Here is a 25,804-nt window from a genome sequence, read left to right on the forward strand (position 1 = left end):
ATTACACCGTGTATGAACTTAACTTGGTAGAGATTCACTGGAGAAATATTTGATTAGTAGAGATTGCACATAATAAAGAGAAATAGACGCAAGATTTTACGTGGTTCGGCATGGTCGTTGCCTTCGTTCACGAGGGTTGGGTAGTTTATTGATGTTGTTTAAGTGGTAGTATGAATTACATTGAAGTAGATGATTGCATGAGATGAATTCACCCAATTCACCCAATTCACCCAATTCATATTACAAATGATAGTTGTAGAGTTTGGCTAGGAAGCCATTAGAGAGGAGTTGAGAACTCTTGGAGAAGAGAAGAGAGAGAGAGAGTGTGTGTAGCTCCTTGTATAGTCGTGATTGATGAAATTTTGTAGTAGCATGTCTAACACTTCTCATAGTATGTAGCAACGTGTGTTGTACTTGTGAGAGCGAGTGGAGCATGCAGAACACTTGTAAGAGTTGGTAGCTAGAGTATGTTGAGTGAACTTTAGAGGTTGATAGTGACAAGTCCGAGTGGAGTGTGTGAGATGTAAGATGTCCCTTACAGTATGCATGCAGCCATGGTAGTTATTCATTATCAGGAAAGATGGATGGTTATTCATTAGAGGTTGTTAGTTCATTTTATGCCAACTTTTCTACTGAGAGTTGTAACCTCACCCAAACTCTTCCACGTCCCCCAAATATGAAAATTCTTGTTTCGCAAATTGCCTTGGCCATTATTCATCTTTAACCTTACCAACCACGTTCCTTCATTTCATTCAATCTTCCCAACTTCTTGCAAAAATATCTATTAAGTTTCACTCACAAAGCCCACATTTGTTCCTCTATTCCTTCATTATCAATCTAGAACCATTTTCTTTTAGGGGTTTAGACTTTAAACATTGGATATTTGAGATAAATTTCCTCATGATTCTTAAGTCTAGAGAAATTGGTTGAAAGTTGTTGGCATGGCTGCAGCACCAGACGACTTATCAAAGAAAAGAAAAGAAAAGAAGGTAATAACCCAGTATCTACTCTGATAGACACCTACTTTTTGTAATTGTTTTGATGAGAGTTTTTGTACTTCTCATGCTCCATTTGTGGTATGAGAGAGAGAAACAAGAAATTGTTACAGCGAAATCTGCTCCGCTTGCCATACAATTTTTTACAACTCATTAGGAATACCAAGTGGCTGAGCATTTTTGGAAGTCAATAGGAATAGTAAGTAATTGAGATCTTGTAATTCATAAAATATATCCTCGTTACTCTAAGGTCCGTCCGTCTTAATTGTCTCAAGTGTGTAGAGATCATGGTAACAGTAGGTTTGACAGAGAAGTATTTTTAAGTATGTTCTAAATCATGTAGTCTAGAAAGAAATAACTATCTGTCGATAAATCAAAAATTTATTGAGGTAGAATGGGACCGATGGTGCGAGGGGGGGAGTAATTCTCGTGATCATACTCAAACTGACAGAACAGAAAGCCAAAGTTATTCTTTTACAAGCTTGATAATGTATATGCAGGAAACAAGCTTCATCTATATCTTATTGGGTCATTAGTGGAGTGAAAAGAGAAAGTTTTTGCTCCATTTGGCTAAAGAATCAAGGAGATAATGGTCCTGAATACGTTGCAGAAACCACTGAAGCGGTATCTTCAATGCGATAAGAAGCACGTCCTTGTCGAGACCACACTGTTCGTCCTTCTGACTTCTTGCTTTCCTTGATTAAGGACATAGCTTGACTTGGGGAGTTAATGTTGTTGGATCCTAGGTGCTGGATCCCCATTGAAAGTCTCCTGTTTAATGGGGTAGCATTGCCAAAACCTCCGTTTATGCTTCTGCTCGAGAGACGACGATTGCTTGTTGTTGGTCTAGAGACAAACAAGTTCTCTTGTTCAATAACCACCTTAACTGGCACCTTCTTTTTTTCCTGCAAATAAGCCATCTCAGAACAAGGTAACTGATGACAGCCTGCTGCATATATGTACTATTCTGAACGTCTGAAGTGTCCTAGTTCAATTCCCACTTTAGCTTCTTTTTTGTTCAACACTTTCAGATGTTTGCATCTATTTTTGTTTTCTTTTCCCCGAAAGATAGTAATTGACATTTATAATACTGATATGACTTTTATCAATTTGTATTTTCAACCAGTTCGATCTTATTAGTTATATTTTAGTTTTGCAGCATAATATTTAATAGTTTTTGATAGGGATATCTGTTTTGTAGTGCTTTCTGGAACTCACACAGCCATCCCAACCTTGTGGAACTTCGACACTTAACCCCATAAGATGAAACAAGCAATCAGAAACTTCACTAAGAGTTTGTTTACAGTATGTATGTAATGCTAGGGTAACTAGTATTTCATGGAGGAATAAGATAAAAGATTAGTATCTTGTCCGGAATTGATTTCCAAAAATGTACAATATTCAGGTGAATGTAAATTGATACTTACTCTTTGCCTTTGTTTTTCATCTTCTTTTTCTCGCCTATCCATATTGTACTCTTCTAACATTGCCAAGAGAGGTACCTGAACATACATAGAATAGGTGACGTCGTTAAGTATAATCATGTTTCCAATAATACAATATCAACTGATTTGACCGCAAGGGCAATAGCGCATGCTTCTGTTTCCAAACATCTAAATCCAACAGAAATGTATTCTCAGCTTCATCTGCTTTCTGGATGAACTTACTTCACAATGATCTTATATATATAAGTTAAAATAAGTACGTAAGTAAAACTTTACCTAGAAAATGAATTTAAACCTGATTTTTTGTGGATATGTTGTACTCAACGTAAAGATCATCTCCACAAAATTTCATCTCATTTGGAAATCCTTATATCTTGAGAATATAAGGATTTCTTTATTCTTGCAAGAGCAGTAATGACTACAAACTAGTGCTACATGTCTATGCCCCTCCAAATTCCTACGCTCATTTTCTTTGGATGAAAATATTAATTTTCTTTAATGATATACTAACTACTTTAAAGCTGGTTAATGTTGTTGAATTTTCCAGGATAGTAAACTAAATCTCTCCGATATGTCGCAAGTTACTATCTCAGTGTGTCTCTTTATTCTTGAAGGCCAACTATTCTTGGGTATCACACTGAAGGTAGCCTCACTTCTTTTTGCTTCTTGTGTCCTTTACATTCTTACTATAATCCACCTAGACTGTATTTTTCTTTTTTTGTTATTGTGTCCATTTTCTATGTTTCTCTTCCCTTTTGCGCAGGGTTTCCTTTTTCTCATACGTAAAATGACCTGAGGTTAGTTACATCTGAGTCGATCTTTTCTCGGGTCCTGTAACCTTCCTGCGGCTTAACAGGTGCAATATCTCTTCACTTGTACACAAAGGTTCTCTACTATTCGTCATACTAACAACTAGCATTGTGTGCTTTTCTAATCATTTCTTGACTTCAATTTTTTAAGTTGTTGTCTATACTCATCATCTCTCATCATATTTGTAATCTGTCTTGACTTTCCATGACGTGTATATGATTTATCGACAAAGTTATTTTTAATTATTTGAGATTTTGCGTATGTACAAATCTCGACATCCATAAAATTCACCAACAGGTACCAATTCCTTAAAGTACTTGTCTCATTCGAAAATTCTGTTTAAACTCAATAATGTTGAAACTTCTGAGGCTGAGGGTACCTAGTGGCTACCATTAGGAAATATTAGAGTAAGAATAAATCTGAATAGTATGTCAGTTCAAAGTTGTAAGAGGTTTTCAAGCTTTTTCTAGATAAGCGGTCTTACTTCACCATTTTATAGGGCAAGATTGGTTACATCTTAGTTCACTATTCTTTTGTATTGCTCAATTGTTAGCTTTCACATCTTTTCTGTTCTTATCTTTTAGGGTTAGTTAGGGATGAACCTCTCCCCCATATTTATTATTAGTTGCAATTAGGGATGAGCCCTGGTTTTCAAAAAAAATAGGGATAACCCCCCTAGTTGCGAAATCCGTTTTCTTTTCACATGAAGAAGCATTACCGTTTGATCTTGCAACCGGGGGTTTGTGTGGGGTGGGGGGGAGGGGTATTGCTAATTTTTTGAAATAATGGGGTCACACTCATACCTAATTGCAACTAGTAATGGGAGATCATCCCTAACTAACCTCTATCTTTTACTTATAGGTATAGTGTCATCCCCATTTGTGATTACACTGGAATCAAGCTACAATCTGTTTGTATATGCTCAAAGAGATAATTTTAGAAGAGAATAGAAGATTTTCAGTAAAGATCTATTATAAAGAATTAGAGTATATAACCTCGTCGTACAAGAAGATTTTATTCCTTTCCTCTTCCCAACTCCTAGTCTTTGCCATCAGGGAATCCACCAAAGCTGCATATGCTTGTAATCAGTCAAGTTGTCATCATAAAAAGAGTTAAGACTATGTAAATTGATCTGTGACTGAAAGCTTATTTAGCTGATGTACATTTCTTTTGGATTTTACGCACAGATCAAGCTCAAGTTCTTTAGTCCGCCAGAGTACTTAATGGCAGCACCAGTCAAGTATAAGAAGTGAGGTTTCTGAACAAATTAAGCCCGAGTACTTATCGGGTTTCCATCTTTCTGGTAGTGTAACCCACTTAGCTTTATCAAGCACTTCGACAACACTCGTCATATGCTGACTATGTTCTGCTTCTGTTGTTCCCACCGGCTCTTAGTCTTTTATCATCAATAGACCTCATAATTATGATTTTTCCTAAGAGAAGAGAAAAATAAATAAATAAAATCAACCTCGGTCTTACCAGGGATTTTGTTGACTATTATTCGTGCCCTTTCTGCACGTTTCAGGTTCTTGTGAGCACCTCTGCTCACTGAATACCGATTTTCGTCCTGGAATATGCATATAACTTATGAGATGAAACCAAGTCAGTGAAGAAGATCTATAGTATTTTAAAACTGCAAGTTGGTATAGAAATTGACCATGTTATACTCTTCCAGCCAGCGCTGTTCATCACGTGATAGTATCCATTTTTCGACCTTTTCCATTATACTCTTTCTACTCGAAGCCTCTTCTTTTGCCCTCGATATTTGTTCATCCATAGTCTTGAGCAGATCAGCATGGCCAATATCTCCTGTAATTTCATGGGAAACTAGATTACAGATGGCCACAATGATTAGTACTTGATTCATATGTACGATGACACCATGATCTACAAGTGGCCATCATTTTTTGCCATGTTGATGGACTCAAAGTTTTATATTAGCCATATATTGTTCTGAAGATGATTAGGAGGTTTCAAGGAATGCTGATATGTGATATATTATGAAGATGTAATCATCTTCACAAAAGGTTAACAATGAGGCCTCTCTATTTTGGTCTCATGACTGTGCGTGATGCGGACACACTTGCAAAATGAAGTAAGCCGTAGTGTTTCTTCTAGAGTACGATATATTCTGTTAAAAGGATAACATATGTAATAAATTTCACAAATTTTCTCAGTGTAGTCGGGTCAATATGGTATGTGCCTGCCACTTTGTACAAGTGTCAGGTTTCGGCATATCTGTACTGAGTGCATAGGTTTGACACAAAGTTGTGGCACTCAGTTCTCACCAGAGTTTATGAGGTTCATTACGTTGTCCATATCAGACTGTGATGGCATGTCCATGTGTGTTTCCATGCAAATCTCCTCGAGCTCTCTTTGTTTCTTGAGGAAAAGCTCTTTCATCTTGCTAGCTTTGAGCTGATCCAGTCTTTCGACTTCAGCCTTGGCCTATATATTTCAAGATATCAAATTAGTTATTCATAGGCGTCAGCTATTTTGCATTATTCAGTAATGTTAGTCACATGAAATTAACGACCTGTTGGATTATGTCAAGGGTGAGACTGCCAGGTCTAGATATTTCAGCCAAAGAGGTTGATATAAAATCTGGCATGTGGGAAAATTGTCTGCGGTCTTCATAGGGTGTGTCCATCAGACTCCACAAATTTGTCAATGCTCTCCCGAGTTTCTCAAGCTGCAAAAATTGCAATTATCATGAAATAAAATCACACTATTATCTATATTGAGTTGCTGCAGAAAATCATCTTCCACAAATTTAGAGCCACAAGAGATTCAGGGAACTGTACTCGGCATATATATATATATATCATATGGCTTGCTAATGATTTATATTCTTCACATATTTTCATGATTTTAGATTGTCTCAGATTTGTCATTTTTCCTTACATGCTTAAGGGTATCCACTGTCCCTTATCTTAGGACCTGATGACAATATTCATGCTTAAGGGAACATTAAAGGTTTTCTCTTTAATTGGGCCCAAGGGTAGTGGACATTTCAGGACCATACCTGCATAGAATTTGGATTAGTTGGGAGGAGCTGATATCCCTTTTGGATTTTTTTTTTTTATTATTATTGTTATCATCATCATTATTATTATTATTATTGGGTGTCCCCATTTAGAACCTTGATGAGGGAATTCCTGAGTTGGTTGATGAACTAAAAAACCATGGATGACCCTGTAATTTGTTCTTCAACAAGGGCTACCCTGATTTACTAAATGAAGGCTTTAGTAAGATGATAGAACAGTTTAAAGGAGTTAAAGGTAGTTACAATTTGGATTAATAAACTCATTCTGATTCTAAACTATGCTATAACACTACAGCCATCATGTAATGTTTCCTAGAGGGAAACTATAAATTTCATGAAATATACTAGTCTGAACTAGTTCCTCACAGAGTTCTTTCTGTTAGGCATTGTAGACGCAGATCAGTTAGTGTGAAACTTTCATACTTCCCTGTTATGTTTCCTAATTAAGCAACGTCTATTCCATAGCAGCTAAGGTCATTCATTACCAGAGTTCAGTTGAATAACTTCAAACAGACGAATAGACATCTTAACGTTACCTTTTATTATTTTTTTGCTCGGTATCTAAAGGTTACCTTTTGAAGCCGCATTTGCTTTTCTTCTTTGAGAGACTCTACAGTTTCGTTGAGTCTAGTCAAAATACCATCACTTATGTTTTTTGATTGTTTTCCACGTGATCCGTCCAAGCTTGGATGAACATTTGAGATTATTTTAGACGAGTCCATTCCTAAAGTTGCTGAGAGGTTGTGGACGGTAGAGATATATCCTTCCACTTTCAGAAGTCTGTCGCTCTTTGCAAATAAAACACCGAAAACGTCAATATTCTTTTTGTTGCATCCTTAGCAGATGATGAACTTCAAATTGATTTTAAAATTACCTTCTCTCTATAGAGCCGTGCCAGCTCAATCTGGCACTCTTCTAGTTTGTTAAGAGAAAGATCATTCTCGTTTATGTTGATCTCTGAGAGTGAATTATTGTGCTCCGACTGACCTGCTATTTCTGCGGAAATTTTCTGAATTTGCAGTTGGACGTCTTGGAACTGCTTCATTCGCTCTTCCTTCCTTAGTTGCATCTCCCGCAAAGCTGGGGTGATTGAATCAAGCTGCTCCTTTAGTGTGCCCATCATTTTTTCTGGCTGTTGCAAAAAGTGCGTGTAGCGAATAATTAATGCACGAGTATCAGTGTATAACTGGAGTCATGATGGATGGCCAGTGGAGAGTTGTCTTGCAACACTACACCAGGTGTGATCGTCCTATGATAGGAGTCCACGAAAAATTTCCAATGACTGAATTGACTTATTGTATCTCTATCTATCTCTTTTCTTTTCTAATTATGATAATGTTTTCATGAATATATGATCTTTACAAATAATACAACTCCTTGGAACTATGTCCTCTCCCGTTAACAGGGGTTCTAAAAGCAGGCTTTTGGAATATGATGGAATCCACTTATTTTGACATTACTAATTAATGATTAGAAATCAAAAAAAATTTGTTGAAAACTTGGAACTCTACTTTCTTATGCCTTATTATGTGGCTAAATGTTTCAGAAGTGTTCCACCCCTCTCTGCAAGTTTGCATTTGACGTTTGTCACCAAAATCAGACTTGTTCCTACGTACTACGTAGGCAAGTGAACACTTGTGATTTAGTGTATGTATTGTCCTGTGCAATGCAGAGTGCAGGTACAGAGATTTTTCGAGGTCTTACATACTGACTTATGTCCAAATGCATATCCGTACTAGATTGTTTTCTCAATTCTACCTTCATGTATAGGAGAATAACTTCTGAGTTTTTTGCAGGAACTTTGAATCAACTAAATTGCATATAAATGTACGAAAGTCTTTGTGTGTTTCTCAGGAATACAATCAATGGTCTTACTTTTCAGACTTAGAAAAATGTGGGAATTGCCTTACCCTTCCAGGTAGAGATCTTTCTCCAAGGGACACGAGAAGATGAGTGAATTCGGCCTCAGATTCCGCCAAGGCTTGATGCAGACGAGATCTCGACATATTTGCACTGTCTACTTTTCTCCTATAAACATCCATACACTCTTGTTCCAGTTCTAATAGAGTCCTTTCCCTTTCAAGTTGATCTTGGCCAACTTCATCCCATATTAGCTGTTTCAAGGTACAAAATGGTAAGTGCCCTATATTTTGGAAAACTAAGAGCACTTTAATAGTAAAGCATCAAACAAAAAGACAATTATTTGCCTTCAGTTCTTGAAGCAGATATCCGCAGGAGGTCTCAAGCAAAATCGAGCTCCGGTGATCAGGCGGGGTTGCAAATGAACCCATTGAGAAACTTTACAAACTCTTCTCTTAGAGAGTCAGAGACTTGGTTTCTTAGAGATAGAGTTGAGAGCAATATCTATGAAAAGAGACAAAACAAGATTAGAGAGTGGAGAGGAATTAGTAAAAGAAGAATGGATGGTGGAAGCTTTGAATGTGAGTTTTGCTTAGAAGACAAGGATTGACAGTGGTAGTAGGTGATGTTGAAGCTTTGGGTTCAAGGATTTCTGCTGCTGCTTCCAGGGGTCCCCCTTTTCCCTCTCCTTTTGTTTTGAAATTGAGAAAAATCACAAAAGTGTAAGGCCTCAAGTTCTTTTTCTTATTAAAGCTACTGTTGCATATTGATATATGGACTTTATTTTGCCTTATGGTAAAGTAATTAACCAGCCTTCCAACAGGAACTTGTTTCCAAAGCAATGTTCATAAAATGAGAAAGGGATCAGATCCAATGCAACCTTATAGATAAGCAGGATAATGAATGTAGATGCTTGTCCGCTATCTTCAATGTCATGAACACCAAATTTGTTAAAAAAACGTTCTTGTGAGTACCAATTTTGTTTAAGCATCAATGTTTTGTCCGCTGGATCTTCAGAATGTTTACATGGTACTGATTGCTTTGCCATTTTTTTTTTCCTTCTATGCTTTATCAAAATTAGTCTAAAAATAATAATTTCTAGTACCCAAGCCATGCCAGCCAGTTTGCCCATCTCAATTCTAAAAGGTTTCACATCACAATCTGGAAGATGTATTTAAAATGGCTTCTGCATATTCGAGCAGAAATATAATCAGTGGTCTGTTCAACTTGATATAGAAATAAGCAACGTCTTAATTTCAATACGACTCATTACCTTATTCAAATTTAAACTACAATTTGAAATGAGTTTTGAGTAGGACTGATTATCAGTGAGAAAGATCTAGAAATTTGGGAGTGAATTACTAATAAATCATAGCCTAAGAAGGGTACTAATGTTGGAGAAATATTTGCGATAAAGATGGTGACATTTCTAGCAAATGCCCCTAATTGTGCTAAATTGCTAATCAACTTTCAACAAAGAGGAGACCAGGAATGAGGGACTAACTAAGAAGACTTGAATGACATGCTTGAACCTTAAAGCCCGTAAGACTACCAAAATTAGGACCAGTACATGTACTTAAGTACATAACACACCAACACAAGTCTGTGACCACTAGCTACCAAACCAAATTAAGCTAATAATATCCATTAACCACACAACAAAGCTACTCACATATGTAGCCTATTATATGAAAACTTTTTTTTTGGTACCATAAAATGAAAACTTGAAACATTCAACAAAGCTGTGTATTTTATAGAGCCACAATCCCCCCACAGCCAACATTAACTTTAAGTCTTTAAGTTGCAATATCTTCCTTATTCTATGATTTGGGTATTGTGGAAGACATGAAACGATCGAGTTTTTAGGGCAAAGGTACCGTCTGTACACAAGTCAATCATGGAAGTAAAGGGGCTACTGTGGTTCTGGATGTCTTCCTCTACACACCGTAATGAATATCATTTCAGGGACTTTGTACTAAACTAGCCATAGGTCATTATGGGTTCACCTTTCGGTGTTACTAGAGCATGAATTCATGATCTTATATTTTATGCTTTGATAATATAAGTCTGGCCTTGTGAGGATCTCCCTCACTTTGTCTGTACCTTTGTGCTTTTGCACATTCCAATCAATAAAGATTACTTATCAAAAAAAAAAAATCTTCCATTTTCTTTTTAAAAATTATGACTTGGGAGTTCTTTACTAAACGATTGGCTCTGAAATTATGAGCTATACTTGTTGACATATATGAGTGTCCCCGAGCCTACTCTAAAATATTAATAGAATTGACTTTTTACATAAGTTCGAACTTATAGAGAAATTGACAATTTAACATGGTATCAGAGCTTATGGTTTCTGAGAGCTCTCGGGTTCAACTCCTGCCAGGTGAAGATGTCAAGTCCTTCTACCTGTGCATTTCCACTCTTGTTAACCAGGTGAAGATGTCCAGTCTTTCTATCTGTGTATTTCCAGCGTGTCCCGCTGAGGGGGAGTGTTGACATATATGAGTTTTTCCGAGTCTACTCTAATATATTAATAGAATTGACCATTCACATAAGTTCGAACTTATGGAGAAATTGACAATTTAAGATGGTATGGGAGCCTCTGGTTTCTGAGAGGTCTCGGGGTTCAACTCTTGCCAGGTGAAGATATCTAGTCCTTCTACTTGTGTATTTCCAGCGTGTCCTGCTGAGAGGGAGTGTTGACATATATGAGTGTCCCTAAGCTTACTCTAATATACTCTAATGCATGGACGCACCTAGTAAATGCCTGTGTCCACGTCAGACGCGGATGTCGGGAAGGATGCGACTCAGATGCGTGTCCGACGCGGTCAACACATTCAAGAAGTAGTCAACTGCAATGGATGCGGCGGTCAGGTTACATTTGGGACACGGTCAGGACGCGGGTCAACCAAAGAGAAATGGAGCGCTGATGACTAGGAAGAAGAATACCACCATCTTCTTCTCATGTGATGATCGTTGTTATAGTCTTACAAATGAAGTCAAAGCACTAAAATTTACAAAATCTTCATCCAAATTATGTAGGGTCGATGATTCAAGAGTGACTTGATACTATAAAATCACTAAATGGAATATTTTGAATAGAATAAGAAAATAATCTATGAAGAACAAAATTTTGACAACGATGGAGTTGATGGATTGCATCCATCTTTTCTCTATCTATATAATAAAACACAACATGATTTCCACTATACAACAAATGTCAGATCATTCTACAATTATTAATCTCTAAAAAGATCATTCTACAGTTCAAACCATACAGACTCCCGTCCCTATCTACTTCACAGACATCCTGTCCCTACCAATAAAAAAAACCAAAAACCAAATAATCACCATTCACCACTGTCTCGCACATTGGATTCTTCTCCACCATCTAACTTCTTTATTAACCACTTCTCTTTGCTTCCATTGTCATTAAAAAAAAATGAATATGAAGGTGAACACTGGAGAGTCTTCTTTGTTACTCTTTATCATATCACATAAGGACGGGGTAAGAAGCTTTTGTTACATTGCTTCATTTAATGAATACTTTGTAGTATGTTATTTGTAGTAACCACCTAATTCAATCTTTGCAACTGCGTTATGTCTTAAGGTTGATGAGCTTGCTGATTTCTTTTTTGGTTGCTCTCTGCAATTTAATCGTTAAGGTAAGACATAGCTTTTTGACGCCAGGTTAAGTTTTAAACCACAACAATCCTTGACCACCATCATCCCACCACAATCACAAATGCCAAGTGTATAAAAAAATTTCTGGCCACACTTCTTTTGGGATGAGATTCTCCCTTATCTCTGCTTTTCTCATGGTTGGTGTGTCATTCATTACTTCGCCAAACTCTTCTCTCTTCTTCCTGCCATATTCATAAATTCGCCATGAAAAAAGACGAATCGGGTTGAAGTAACTTTTCACTTCGATTTCCAAAACAACATGTTAGTTTAAAAACAAACAAATAATAAAATAAAAATAAAAATAAAAAATTGATTGATTAGTTCATACGTACGTGGTCAACAATATTAAAGTATAATATAATACAATTTTATCTTGCTGCTAGATAGTTAGATGAGGTGAGAATTCTGAAATATAGTTATCACTTTCACTTATCAACTTTCACCAATTGTTTATTTTCTCTTTTTTCAAGTGGGTGATTTTATGGAAGCATGTTATGGGGGGAGGCAAAATCGACTTTGGATGGGCTCTAACAATTTCCTGGGTTTATTAAGATGGTGTGTCATTCATTACTTCACCATAATACAAAGTAACTGTTGTTTTTTTTAATAATGTTTTCTATTGCGAATTGCGATAGAATGGATTCATTATATTGTTGTTGAATCTTTCCTCTTATTTGGTTTCCGGTTTCAGGATAACAACTTAACTTTTTTGATTTTAGTTCTAAGATTACGCAAACTCTCGAGTGGGTGGTGCTAAGATTCCCCAACTAAATATTGTAATATATCAAATCCTATAAGATTCATTCATAATTTCATCCTTATTTTTTTGTCTCAAAATATAATTCAACGTATATATATCTAATTTTACCTTATATTTGCTTCCAGTGTGCTTATGCAAACAATAAGACAATCTGATTAAAATTTACTCCATCAAATATAGAGTAAACATGGACCGCGCAATGAATCGGGAAAGGGTTCAGGAGTACACAGGTTTTTGTAATGGATGAAGACATAACACTTCCCAATGGAGAAGCTGACTGCAATCGTAAAGTTCTTTCCCTTTCTCTACGCACGTTGAGCTAATGTACATCAATTGGGTCGTTTAATTATGGTAGAACGATTGACCGCCACGACTTGCTGCGCGTGCGGGTCTTTATGGTTTTCATCACAGTCCATATTTTTCTGAGAATGTAAGTCTGTCTCATACGTACTCATAGGAGTAGTATTCAGTGATATGAAATTCAAAATAGAGTCAACGAGATTTTAATTACCATAAAATAACAAGATGAAAAGTTTTCAGTAGTAACGAGACTTATTGGTTGCCCTTGTAAAGAAGATGTTCCAAGTTGGAAGCTAGGGGGGAAATCATAGTTGCTATTATGAGTTTTTTTTTTTTTTTTCTTTCACAAACATATTTCACATGGTCAAGTCAGTTGTTGGGATATATTGACATTTATTTGCAGCCCTGTTGTCGTCAACTCGACCCTTTGTAATCTAATTCTGACTCAAATCAGTTATGTACATATGACTTAAGAAATTAGCTTAAGTCATCTTTGTGTGCTATTTCGTTTGGAATTTAGTATGAATGTAAATTTTGGGAAATTATAAAGTATTTTTTCTCATTAGGTGTATTAATTAATGTTGTTTTTCACTATGATTTATTTAATATTGCAGCAATTAACATTTCTATGGTAACCTCTACAGTAGTCTACTCCATTACAGATGCCTTTAATTTACACCGAATGTAATGGTAGCAACACCAACATCCACAACTATATCACCTCGAACAACATCAGTTCCATCATCTAAAATTTGCATTTCGACTCATTTTTAAGTTCCGTATTTATATAACTATCCGCTTTCACCTGTTAAATCTCTTCCTCCATATCTGCTAATTAGTGGATCCGAAAGGGAAGTGAACAATGTCATTTTTTAAATCGCACACTCTCTTCTTTAATTAAGGTGGTCCCTAATGTTGAAATGTTGTAGCCATTATGCTTTCCTTATTCATCCATGCACATTGTCAACTGATGAAACTCCTAGTGGAGTATGCATAATTGTTAAATACAGATGCGTACAAGTACAAAAATAGATATGCTTAACTTTTTCTGGGCACGCCTTTTAATGCCATTTTAGCTTTCTCAAAATTTCAAACTATTTTCAAGTCTTCAACCTTTAAATCAACATTTTTTTTTTATTAAAATAAAATAAATAAAATCCATAATAGACCACCACTTTTAAGAAGTCTCTCACTCCCAAAAAACTAATGCCATCTTGAAAATTTTCTCAAGTCTCTCTCTCCCAAAATAAAATAATAAATCACTCCACCCAATTTTTCCAGTACCATCCCAAAATTTTATTTTCTTCTTCTCATACTCATACACTCTACCAAATAATTAAGAAGAAGATGCCAAAAAAAATAAAAAATGATACAACCTTTCTCTTTACAAGGTATTTGAAATTTTGTCGTAGTTGGGCAACCCCACAAGAACTGTGTATTCTATTACCTTTATATTTTGAATTTTGTTTACTGCCATGCCACTCTCATTTTTCTTAATTATCAAAAAAATCCAAATTCTAAAATTAATAGCAAAATTGACTATTTAAAAAAGTTAAGTTCACTATTGATATAAAAAGAAAGGAATACAAGTGAATACACATGGGTCCACTTAAATTTAGAGAGTGTTTCTCATAGAGGACCCGATGAATTTCATGTTTGTAGTTCTTAGCTTCTATCGTGTTAGTGTATGTTTTTGTATATGTGCCAATAGATGTGCATTTCACATTTCAATATTCAAGAGGAAATATCAAGTGAATCAAAACTTCACACAATCGTTTGCATATATGATTGGTGTCTATACCTTATTGTCAAAAAAAAAAAAAAAAAACCCAATGAGATACATCTCACATTTCATGTTTTTGTAGCGGAAAAAAAAAATCTCACATTTCGTGAACTTATAGAAATTAAAAATAAAATAAAAGTAATAATAATAATAATAATAGTAATAATAATAATAATAATAATAATAATAATAATAAAATGTCAACTTAATTATAAGCACAACATAAAAAAACCCAGTATGACACAAAGAAGTATAGATCTAGGGTTGGCAATGGGTTGGATCGGTCCGGATATATGCAAATCCAAAACCGATATGTTTTTCAACAATGCAAACCTAGAACCGGACTGGACCCAAACAGATATTTGAGTTCGTTAATTAAAGAACCAAAACCGAACTGATTTTTTTTTTTTTTTTTCGATTTGTTCTGAATCAATAACCTAAATTTGGACTGGTGAACTGAGTCATTCTATAATTGGATCCTAATTTCCATTATATAAATATTAAATAATTTTTTTTTTGCTAAACACAAACAAAGTATACAAATCCAAAAGGCATAATGGATGATTTGAAATCCAAATTTGTCAGAGAGGATTTTCCTTTAGATAGAAACCATCTTTTTATTATGTAAAAAAATATAGTAATATTACATATGTCTTTTGCATATCTTATTTTGGAAATTTAAATGTTGCAATATTGCATAAGGTAATAGGAATATGGGGACAAAGCTGAAAATGACAAAATTCCAAAATAACGAACCAAAAACCCACCCTTATTTCAAAAACACTCTCAAAGACAATAGTTGACTTTTGTCCAAAAAAGACAATAGTACCTTGGTATGCACAGGTGTCGGTGCATACCACCTTAGGTATGCATAGACATCAGTGCATACCAAACATCACAAAGAAAATAGTATGCATGAGCGTTAGTGCATACCACCTCTTGGTATGCGAGGTATGCACAGACATCAGTACATACCAAGCATCACAAAGAAAATGGTATGCACAAGTGTTAGTGCATACCACCTTTTGGTATGTGATAAACACTCAAAACTGTAATACTAAACCCCATAAAGACATAGTGTTTTGGTTAATTATGTGTTTAATAATCATAAAATAATTATATTTTCGTACTTTTGCAGGTTTCCACAGTTAACGTGAATATGATAATAAAACATGCATCAAAGTATGGGAATAATGTGCATACTTGAAGTCTTCCCACTCAGCCTCAGTGAAGTGGAGCCTGACTAGAGCTGAAGTTTCCAAAGGGATAAAACCAGTGCAGAACGGGTCCACGTGTAAAGAAGCAGCAAACTTCTGAAGCTCACATCATTCAAACCTGGATGTCGATTTCGACTAGTGAACTGCCAGAACAACTCCGGCTGACGATTTAACTCTAAAAAGAAGAAAAAGTGTAAAATGTCAAAATCCGAAGAATTTCACTAGACGGCGGCGATGTGGACCCACTTTCATAGCGGCATTTAATTTGTCAACATAGGCAGGTGGTAAGTGATGGTCACAATTGTGTGACACCTTGCACATAAGAAAAGACGAAACAAATTAATGTATGAATTGATTTGAGGAAAACAACAAAACCTTAAAAAGTTTGGCTTATTATGGGACAAAATGACAAAAAACCTTTAAAACAAAGTTTGGATTGTTTGAAATGAGAAAAAGACAAAACAAAAAGAGAGGGGCTTCACGGAGTATATATATATATATATATGAGATGGGGACCTTACCTTTATTTTGTGTTGGAGACTTTAGTTTTAGCTTTTCATTTTCCAGTACGTTGTCTTGCTTTCCTTTCTAGTAGCTTTCATACTAGCATTAGTACTGTAAGTCTTTTACCTTAATAAAATCCATTTCTTTTCTAGTTACATTCCTATTCTTTAATTACTTGTTTATTATAGACAATAAGATCATTTAATCATCCATCATGACCATGAGCTAAAACCCTCCCAAGGGGGAGGGTTAACGACTCTCATGTTCCGATCCGGTTAACACTTTAAATGTTCTAGAATCACTACTTAGGAATTAGGTGTAGATTATGCATCCGGTCCCAAAATGATTGAGCGAGACTGGCCAAATTTGGAGTACTGACACTCCAAAACAGTCTTGCGCGAGACTTGGATTACACTATGTCCAGTCTCGTGCGAGACCTTATGGTGTCCGCCAGCACTCTGGTTTGTCCAGCTGATGTAGAATCAAGCCAGGAGTTGAAATGATATTCTAGAGATAGAATATTAGTTCAACTCCTTATGCTAGTGTGATGAGCTCAGAGATGAGTGCATTCCACTAGGGATCGATACTCGACGCCGTTTTGGGTTTGTCTATGAACTTGAGACGGATTAGAGCTGTAGGGATATGGTTATCTAAAATTGGGAACTGATTTTGCATGAGTATAGTTAACCCTTTTCCTGTCTCTTTATCCTTGTTTATTTTATGTCGAAATCATCGTTATTATTTTACGTCACTTGCATTGTCGTTAATTTATCTAAACCTAAGAAATAACCTAAAATCCTACTCACTAAAAGTTGTATATCCAGTTGTGAACCTTGCCTATCCCTAAGGTATGGACGATCCCTTACTCGACCTATCCTACTAACCCACGTGAGTAAGGTAACTTGACTAATTGAACGTTTACGGACTTTGGACTTTGGACTAAAATAATCTAAACCCTAAATTACCGATTATCAAATGGCGCCGCTGCACGCCTAAGGAATCTGGACATTAGACATAACAACTGGAATACATCATTGGACAACCCCCCCTCTCCTACCCCCTCATATTTTCGATTTTCATTTGTTTTGTGATAATAACGTGTTACGTACTTGCTTGTACCAACTTTTCTTTTTCTACTAACAGGTATCTGTGAACCAGATAGGGATTATCATAATTAGCACAGTCTAAGAATTCCGTAGGAAGTTGAGGTACTGTATTCATCTTATAGTCTCGGATGAGACTTTTAATAATAGCGCGCGAGACTAACCTGGAGTATCAACACTCCAGTTTTCAGGTCCAAGCTACTTTCCCTCTCAGTACTATTTTGCACTCTTTAGACCTGTTATCCCACTTCCAGTAAGTTCACAAGCTTAGGAGTTAATTCGATCGTTCTACAAGGAAAAACGGGACGCCAGGTTTCGAATTCTTAAACTCCTCAAAATTTGTCGAGGATATTATTTGGTTGCTTGCTATAACCTGTTTTACTTTGCATATTTGTGTGTTGACATGAGAACTCCTTGCATGTATAGAATTTTTCCTAAGTAAATATGGTTCGTCATTTACATATTCACGTTAACACAGTTAATATAATTCGAATATATTTGGATGTCTGCGTGATTTCAAACCACTGGCTTAGATTATTTTTGTATGTGTATGTTACATCCATTCACGTTCGCGGTATTACTCTGCATGAGTACATTCTAGAAATTCCTCTAGCTCGCATATAGTTGCACGTGTAGGTTATATTTTGTGTATACACAGCTATATATATTATTGCATGCGTAGGACGTGTTTCTATTCACGTAGGAGTAATACGTAGTTGCATGTGTAGCCTTCCTCTATATAACTAGCATGTGTTAATTGCATGCTTAGTCATCTATTTTGGTATCTCTCGTTTTTAATTGCATGTTTCATAATCACGTTTCCATAATACATTAATTACGTAAAGTAAAATATATGACTAAGCATGCAATTAACACAGGCCTAATACCAGGACTTCTTGTGCCTGATAATTGCGCATTGCTGCAGATACCATGACTTCTTGTGCCTGATAATCGTGCATTGCTACAGATACCAGGATTTATTGTGCCTGATAATCGTGCATTGCTACAGATACCAAGACTTCTTTTGCTTGATAATCGTGCATTGCTGCAAATACCAGGACTTCTTGATATTGTGTCTGATATCGTACATTGCTGCATATACTAGGACTTCTTGATATTATTGTGCCTGATATCGCACATTGCTATAGATACCAGGACTTCGTGATATTGTGCTTGATATCACACATTGCTGCAGATACCATGACTTCTTGATATTGTTCCACATATTGTAATTGAACACTTGAATCTTTTTATTGAAGAAAAGAAGAAATACATATTTGATATTCTCTATTAATAAAATGCTTTCAAATTGCTTACATTTTGAGGCTTATGCATAATTTCTACTTGCATTTTTCAAGTAATAAGCTCCATTGATTTTTACCTTATGAATGATATAAGGACCAGTGCCGGCTCGTCCATTAGGCGGCTGCCTAAGGCCTCTCATTTGGAAAGGCCTCATTATTACTAAACTAACCTTACACTTTCACCAAATCCTATTTTCAGTTGTATAATAATATTTTAGCAAACCAAGGATATAAAAGTCATTCGATGCAACTAATTAACTAAATTCTTTCTTTTCTCGCACTAAATTTCGGAGAATATTAATTATGATAAGTACACATTCAAGAAGTTCATTAAAGATTATCATTAATCTAACGGTCACAAATGAGTCGTGAACTTATTTCTCTGTAAGTGTCCCCATTTAACCAACTTTCTTTCTTGAAAAAAACTATAAAAAAAGAAATAAATAATAGATATGAATAAATAACTTTCCATGAATCAAGAGTCCAACAATCTGTCTTCGTTTTCTCTCCATATTCCCGTCTCACTTTCGCTTTCTTTTCATCTCTCTAATTCTTGATTGTTAGTTTCAAATTTAGAAGGTATTAAGGTTTCAAAAAAATTAAAAAAAATATCTTTCATGGCTCTACTTTGGCATGACAAAACTTGGAGCTTTTCTTTCCAATTTACTATATGTATAAAAACTACAAAATGGGGATTACTTCAATAGATAATATGGGTTTTCACTACACTTTTATTTTACTTTTAATAACTTACACTAGATTTTATTTTCCTCCATTAAAGACCCCATATTTTGTCTTTGCCTAAGGCCTCACTTTACCTTGAGCCGGCCCTGATAAGGACCATCCCAATTTGCTGATAACTTTCCTACACCTTTTTCCTTTGTAGCTTGAGTCACCATTTTCAAGACCAAATCTCCAGCTTGAAATCTTTTTTCTTTTACCTTCTTATTGAAAACCTTCTTAAGTTCTTTGTGATAGGTGTCGAGCTTCAGTCTCCCCCCCCCCCCCCTCCCAGATTTAAGACTTTTGTTTACATTATATCATCATTTAATTTGCCCGTTCATTAAGACCTTAGTCTTATATGTTTCAACAACCATCTTTGCTGGAGTGACTGCTTCCATTCCATATGCTAATGTGAACGGACTTTCACTAGTTGCAGTTCTTGGAGTTGTTTTATAAGCCCATAGAACGTTATTAATAAGCTCATCCACCCATAAACTTTTCTTATCTTCCAACTTCTTTTTGATATCATCCATTATTGTCTTGTTTGTTGCTTCTGCTTGTCTATTTCCTTGAGCGTAATATGGTAATGATGTAAAATGTTTTATTCTATATGAATCCAAGAACGTTTTTACCTTTCCTCCTTCGAATTAGGGGCCATTGTCCGATATGATTGCATGTGGTAAACCATATCGACAGACACCTCTCTTAAAGAGAAAATTTATTACATCTTGCTATTTCACATGCTGAAGTGATATGGCCTCAACCCATTTTGTAAAGTAATCCGTTACTGCTAGCGTGAACCTTTTTTTTCCTCTTCCAGGAACTAGTGGACCCAATATATCCATTCCCCATAATACAAATGGCCATGGATTTGATACGCAATGCAATTTTTCGGCTGGTACATGTATAGATATCCCATGCTTTTGGCATTGTATGCATTTTTTTGCATATCGAAGGCAGTCTCTTCGCATTTGTGGCCAGAAATACCCCTATCTTGTTATTTTGTTTGCTAATGTTCTTCTAGCCTAGTGATTCTCACATTCTCCTTTAGGTAACTCTGCTATAATGAGATGAGCATCTGCTGAAGATAAACATTTCAAATGTGGACCTCTTGGATTCTTCTGATATAACTCATCATCTAGTAAGACATATCTTTGTGCTCCTGACTTGATTTTCCTTGTTTCATTCTTATTTTCAGCTAATTTACTGATGGATAAGAATGAAATGTAAATTTCCATCAATGACGCCCCCAGCGTATCAATTTCCATGACTTCAAATTCATTAACTTTGATGCTTGGCTTTTGTTGAACTCTGATATGCAAGAGTCTTCCAAAGTATCGGCATGTCTATTCTCTCCTCTATTTAAATGTTGGAACTTTATCTTGTTGAAGTCTTTGAGTTTTAATCTTATGAAGCTCGATCAGGTAATCAACCATGTTGTCACATTTTGTTGAGTACCCTCCATTAATTTGGCTGACAACTAGTTGTGAATCACTAAATACTGATAATTCTTTCACTTTTAGAGTTTTTGCCATCTCCAAACCTGTTATCAATGTTTCATATTCTACTTTATTATTCAATGTATGGAAACCCAAAGTAATTGCTGTTTCCAATCTTTGATTATCTGGAGTTACCAATACTACTCTGACACCGCAACACAACCATTATTTCCTAATGACCCATCAACGAAAAGTCTCCAACCATTTGTTTTTTCCCATGGATCATCTTCATCCATAATATTTTGTGGTTCATGCATTCTTCTTCTTCAATTGCTCAATTTGCATCTTCACATGGAAAATCTGCTAAAACTTTACTCTTTTATGAAGATTTGTGCCGATATTCGATACCGAACTCATCAATTAACACTGACCACTTCGACATTCTTCCCGACTTCGCATTTTTTGCTAGTGTTTGTTGGGGGGGGGGGATTTGTCATCACGATCACTGAATGTGACTGAAAATATGGTTTCAACCTCTGAGTTGAAAACAACAATGCTTACACTTATTTCTCGAGTGTCGAATATCTTGTTTCTACATCCAGCATTGTCTTGCTTTGGAATATACTGGTCTTTCCACTCCATTTTCTACTTTAACCAACACTGAACTTATAGCAAAATCCGACACGACTAAATATAAAAGAAGGCTCTCACCTTGATTCTTGATTCCTGAGAAACTTTATGTTCTTTTTGAGCATTTTGAATAGTGGCTTGCATCTATCTGAAGTTCTCGAGATGAACCTATTGCGAACTGCAATCCTTCCAGTTAATCTTTGGATTTGTTTCCTCGTTGTTAGTGACGACATCTGCTAAAGTGCTCGTATCTGATCCGGATTGGCATCAATGCCTCTTCTTGTGAGAATATATCCTAAAAACTTTTCCGAACCTACTCCAAATGTGCACATTTATGGATTGAGTTTCATATTGAATTTTTTGAATATTCGAAATACAATATCGAGATCCTTCACATGATCATCTGCTTTCTTAGATTTTATGACCATATCATCGATATAGACTTCAACAATTCTTTTTATCAACTTTCTGAACATCTTTTCTACCAACCTTTGATAAGTTGCCCGATCATTTTTCAAACCGAAAGACATTCTTATAAAGCAATATAACCCTCCTTCCACAACGAACATCGTTTTTAATTGATCTATAATTGCCATTAGGATTTGGAAATAACTTGAATATCCATCATAGAAACTGAGCAACTCGTAACTAGTTGTTCTATCCACGTACCAACTCCGATCATCAATTCTTGGCATTGGATAATAATCCTTTGGACATTCCTTGTTTACATCAGTGAAATCAACACAAATTCTGACTTTTCCATTCTTCTTTGGTACAACTACAATGTTTGCTACCCATTCTGAGTGTTCCACCTCTTTTTTTATTCCATTGTCGAGCATCTTTTGAATTTCTTCTTGTAATACTGCTTTCTCATACATCTGTCTTATCCTTCTTTGTTTTTGATGAACTGGACTTGCATTTGATTTCATGTTTAGCCTATGAGAGCATATTGTTGGATCAATACCAGGGAGATCCGACATCGACCAGGCAAACACATCTTTGTTATCTTTCAAAAATATTATCAACTCCTCCATTATTTTTGAATTTAGCTACATCGACCAGGCAAACACATCTTTGTTATCTTTCAAAAATATTATCAACTCCTCCCTTATTTTTGAATTTAGCTCTATTCCAATGAATGTGAAACATTCTTCATTTTCCTTTCCAATATTGATCCTTTCCACTTCTTCTATTGTTTTGCTTACTAATGTCTCCTCTTATTTCTTCAACTCTAATGTGAACTCTAACTGCTCTTGCTTTTTCTTTGGTATCGGTCTCGGCATCTAGAGATTCCATTAACTACTATTTGTCACTTTCAAAGACGCCCCCAGTGTCTTTTTGTTTCTCCTTCATCATTCCTTTTACTGTAACAAAATTGCATTTATCTTGTTTGGATTGATCTCTCTTTATCTCGTGTAAACCATATGCGGTTGGAAATCAAATAACTTGGTAGAAAGTACTTAGTACTGCTCTCATTCTGCTCTCATCACTGTTTGTGGTCTGGCTTTTACTCAAACTCGGTTTGAAGTCTACCTTGGAGAAAGAGAAAAGCAAACCATGACTCACACACACGTACTAAAATTTCTAATAAGTATAGTTTCATTCACATTTTTTTTTATCAGCAAGCGAGGTTGTTTTAGAGGTCCCCTACCCCTTTTCATAAATTTGAAATAGCTTCATTACATTCTGATATAGTCTTTCCCACTAGCATCCTCAAATATAATTTTTTTCATGTCTTCTGAGAATGAGCTAGGGATGACTTCTATAAATCCTACACTAGGCACATTACTAGCTAATGCATCTGCTAGTCTATTACATTCTCTATATACATGCCTAATGTTAAAAAATTCAAAATGTGCTATCATATTACATATATCTTTCATCATATTCCTTGCTTGCCACGGATACTAGTTTCTTTTTTTTACAAAAGAGACCACATTAGCCGAATTAGTCTGTGCTTCCAGTTGTGTTATGCTTCTCTGCTGTGCTAACTTCATTCCTTGCCATATCCCCTGTAGCTCAATAAACGCAATACTGATGTGTTGTGCTTTTCCCTTTGCTGCCACTATTACTTGCCCTTCACTTGTTCTTATCAACGCAGCCCAACCCCTTTAGTGCCACCAGGTGTACCATCTCGAATTTAGGATGCTAATACCGGTCCAAATTTTTCCCACTTTACGATGAATAGTCTTGGGTACAATTGGTTCCACAAACATATTCCACAAGCCCATATATCGTTCTCTTTCCTGTCCGATCTCCATCTTCTTTGTAACTGAGCTCAGTTTAGTCTTTGCATCATTGATAATCTTATTCGCCACCTGCTGAGCCAGCTTGTGTTCATTCTCGAAAATCCTCTTATTTCGTTCCTGCCAAACTCCATAGAAAAAAGCATTCGTTACCATTTTTAGAGTGTCTTGCTTCAATCCTGTTCCTCTGCAAGTTTCTAGTATCCAGTCCAGTTCTTCTTCCCAACTGCCCAACTGTGCTCTAGTATACCCAGCTCTTCTCAACACCTCTGTCCAAGTGTATTGAGCAAAGACACATTTAAAGAAAATGTGTCTTTCGGTTTCCTCCTCGTGCCAGCACATTACACACGTAGTCGAGTCCACCACTCTCTGTTTTTTCAACTTTACTAGCGTCTTTAAGCCATCTTTCAGCAGCATCTAAGTGATGAATGAGTGTCGTGGTATTTTATGTTTAAACCATACCAGATGGCTCCAAGTTACCTTGAGTTCTTTCTCCCTGATGCCATGATAAGTTTCTTTTAGTTTAAAGCTTCCATCTACAGTGACCGACCAGATGGCTTGATCTGCTCCTCCATGTATACTCACCGTGTCCTCCATTTCCTGAATGATATCGGGCATGTGCATTCTTAATGTTTGCAAAATCTGCCATTCTCCATTTGCCATCAGTTTTTCAAGCTTTGCATTCTTGTTCGCGACTGAGTTATAAGCAAAGGCTTGTGAGTAGTATGATTTCAGTACGCCTGCTGGATGCCATGGATTTGTCCACAGATTAATGCTTTTCCCATCTCCGACTTGATATCTTGCTATATATTCTGCATCCTTTCTTCCCTTCATAATCTGCCTCCAGCTGTAAGAACAATCATTCGGAGTTTTCATTTCCCAGAAGTTCTTATTCTTGATAATGTGTTTTCTCACCCACCCAACCTATAGTGTCTCCTTGTTGCTAATAATGTTCCAAATGTGTTTCAGATTCGCAGCCTTGTTTATTGTTTCCACGTCTCTTATAGTCAGTCCTCCTTCTTCATAAGGGTAACATAAAGACCTCCACCCAATTAGAGCATGTGATGTCATACAATCTGGTCCTGTCCATAGGAAGTTTTGAATATCCTTTGAACCTCTTCAATAATACTTTGTGGGAGCACGAATGAAGAAATCCAATATATACTCATATTGTTCAGTACAGCTTTGATGAGTTGTAGACGTCCTGCATATGATAAGCTTTTGCCTTTCCAACTTTGAATTCTTTTCTCCACCTTGTCTACCAGCGGCAAACAGTTTGCATATGATAGCCTTGTAGTGATCAATGGCAGCCCCAGATATTTGACAGGTAGTTCCCCTCTTGAGAATTGAATAATATCCTTGATTCTTGTACTTAACTCAACATCCATTCCAGCAAAAAATATCTGGCTTTTCTGTATATTCACTTCCAGCCCAGAATAGTTCTTGAAGCTCCTCAGGTTATCCTTGAGACTTTGTGATGTCTTTACATCTCCATGCATGAACGCCATAAGGTCATCTGCAAATGACAAGTGAGTAATGATAGATTCATTGCATTTATGGTGTAGTGTGTATGTACCATCCCTTACAGACTGCATCATCAAATCTGAAAATAACTCCATCACCAGCACGAATAGATAAGGTGAAATGGGATCACCTTGTCTAATGCCTCACTTGCTTCTGAAATATCCATATGGCGTACCATTCACCATTATAGCAAATGTTGGTGTCCTTATGCATTCTGATATCCACCCCAGAAACCTCTCTGGCAGCCCTATTCATCTCAGTGAGTATTCAACTGCCTCCCACCTAACTGAGTCATAGGCCTTCTTAAGATCCACCTTTGCAGCACATCTCGGTGGTTTAGTGTTTCTATGATAATTGTGTACCAGTTCATGAGACAAGAGGATGTTGTCTTGAATACTTCTTCCCGGAATGAATGCTGATTGGTTCTGAGC

At 36.2% G+C, this 25,804-nt stretch overlaps 2 protein-coding genes and 2 long non-coding RNA genes across 8 annotated transcripts; 2 read left to right on the top strand and 2 right to left on the bottom strand.

The window, feature by feature from the left end:
• The first annotated feature begins 74 nt into the window (after positions 1-74).
• LOC147498263 (uncharacterized) lies at positions 75-8,994 on the top strand. 3 transcript variants are annotated; one of them, XR_015195398.1, is made up of 7 exons: positions 75-989; positions 1,496-1,926; positions 2,988-3,083; positions 3,204-3,296; positions 4,438-4,499; positions 7,318-8,430; positions 8,510-8,994. It is a non-coding gene; the product is annotated as an uncharacterized LOC147498263 (long non-coding RNA). The 3 variants fall into 3 exon arrangements; XR_015195397.1 differs by lacking the exon at positions 4,438-4,499 and having other exon boundaries at positions 81-989; positions 7,318-7,975; positions 8,093-8,430; XR_015195396.1 differs by lacking the exon at positions 4,438-4,499 and having other exon boundaries at positions 85-989.
• On the bottom strand, positions 1,357-8,643 carry MAP65-8 (microtubule-associated protein 65-8). Its single transcript, XM_086560319.1, has 11 exons — positions 8,504-8,643; positions 8,207-8,410; positions 7,171-7,428; positions 6,869-7,084; positions 5,787-5,942; positions 5,539-5,698; positions 4,908-5,059; positions 4,730-4,817; positions 4,246-4,319; positions 2,423-2,497; positions 1,357-1,900 (listed from the first exon to the last, which is right to left on the bottom strand). Exons 1-11 carry the CDS (start codon positions 8,585-8,587, stop codon positions 1,574-1,576), a joined length of 1,794 nt encoding a protein of 597 aa, XP_086416445.1. The 5' UTR covers positions 8,588-8,643; the 3' UTR covers positions 1,357-1,573.
• Positions 8,995-11,508: 2,514 nt separating the features above from the next.
• Positions 11,509-13,460, top strand: LOC147498265 (uncharacterized). 3 transcript variants are annotated; one of them, XR_015194257.1, is made up of 5 exons: positions 11,509-11,664; positions 11,767-11,821; positions 12,311-12,395; positions 12,532-12,616; positions 12,726-13,460. It is a non-coding gene; the product is annotated as an uncharacterized LOC147498265 (long non-coding RNA). The 3 variants fall into 3 exon arrangements; XR_015194255.1 differs by having other exon boundaries at positions 11,514-11,664; positions 12,311-12,616; XR_015194256.1 differs by lacking the exon at positions 12,532-12,616 and having other exon boundaries at positions 11,514-11,664.
• A 10,090-nt stretch (positions 13,461-23,550) lies between these two features.
• Positions 23,551-24,725, bottom strand: LOC147498266 (uncharacterized). Its single transcript, XM_086563189.1, has 3 exons — positions 24,330-24,725; positions 23,759-24,266; positions 23,551-23,615 (listed from the first exon to the last, which is right to left on the bottom strand). Exons 1-3 carry the CDS (start codon positions 24,723-24,725, stop codon positions 23,551-23,553), a joined length of 969 nt encoding a protein of 322 aa, XP_086419315.1.
• Between the last annotated feature and the right edge of the window lie 1,079 nt (positions 24,726-25,804).

Source organism: Coptis chinensis, chromosome 5 (assembly GCF_015680905.1).
Source record: "Coptis chinensis isolate HL-2020 chromosome 5, ASM1568090v1, whole genome shotgun sequence".
NCBI classification, from domain to species: domain Eukaryota; kingdom Viridiplantae; phylum Streptophyta; class Magnoliopsida; order Ranunculales; family Ranunculaceae; genus Coptis; species Coptis chinensis.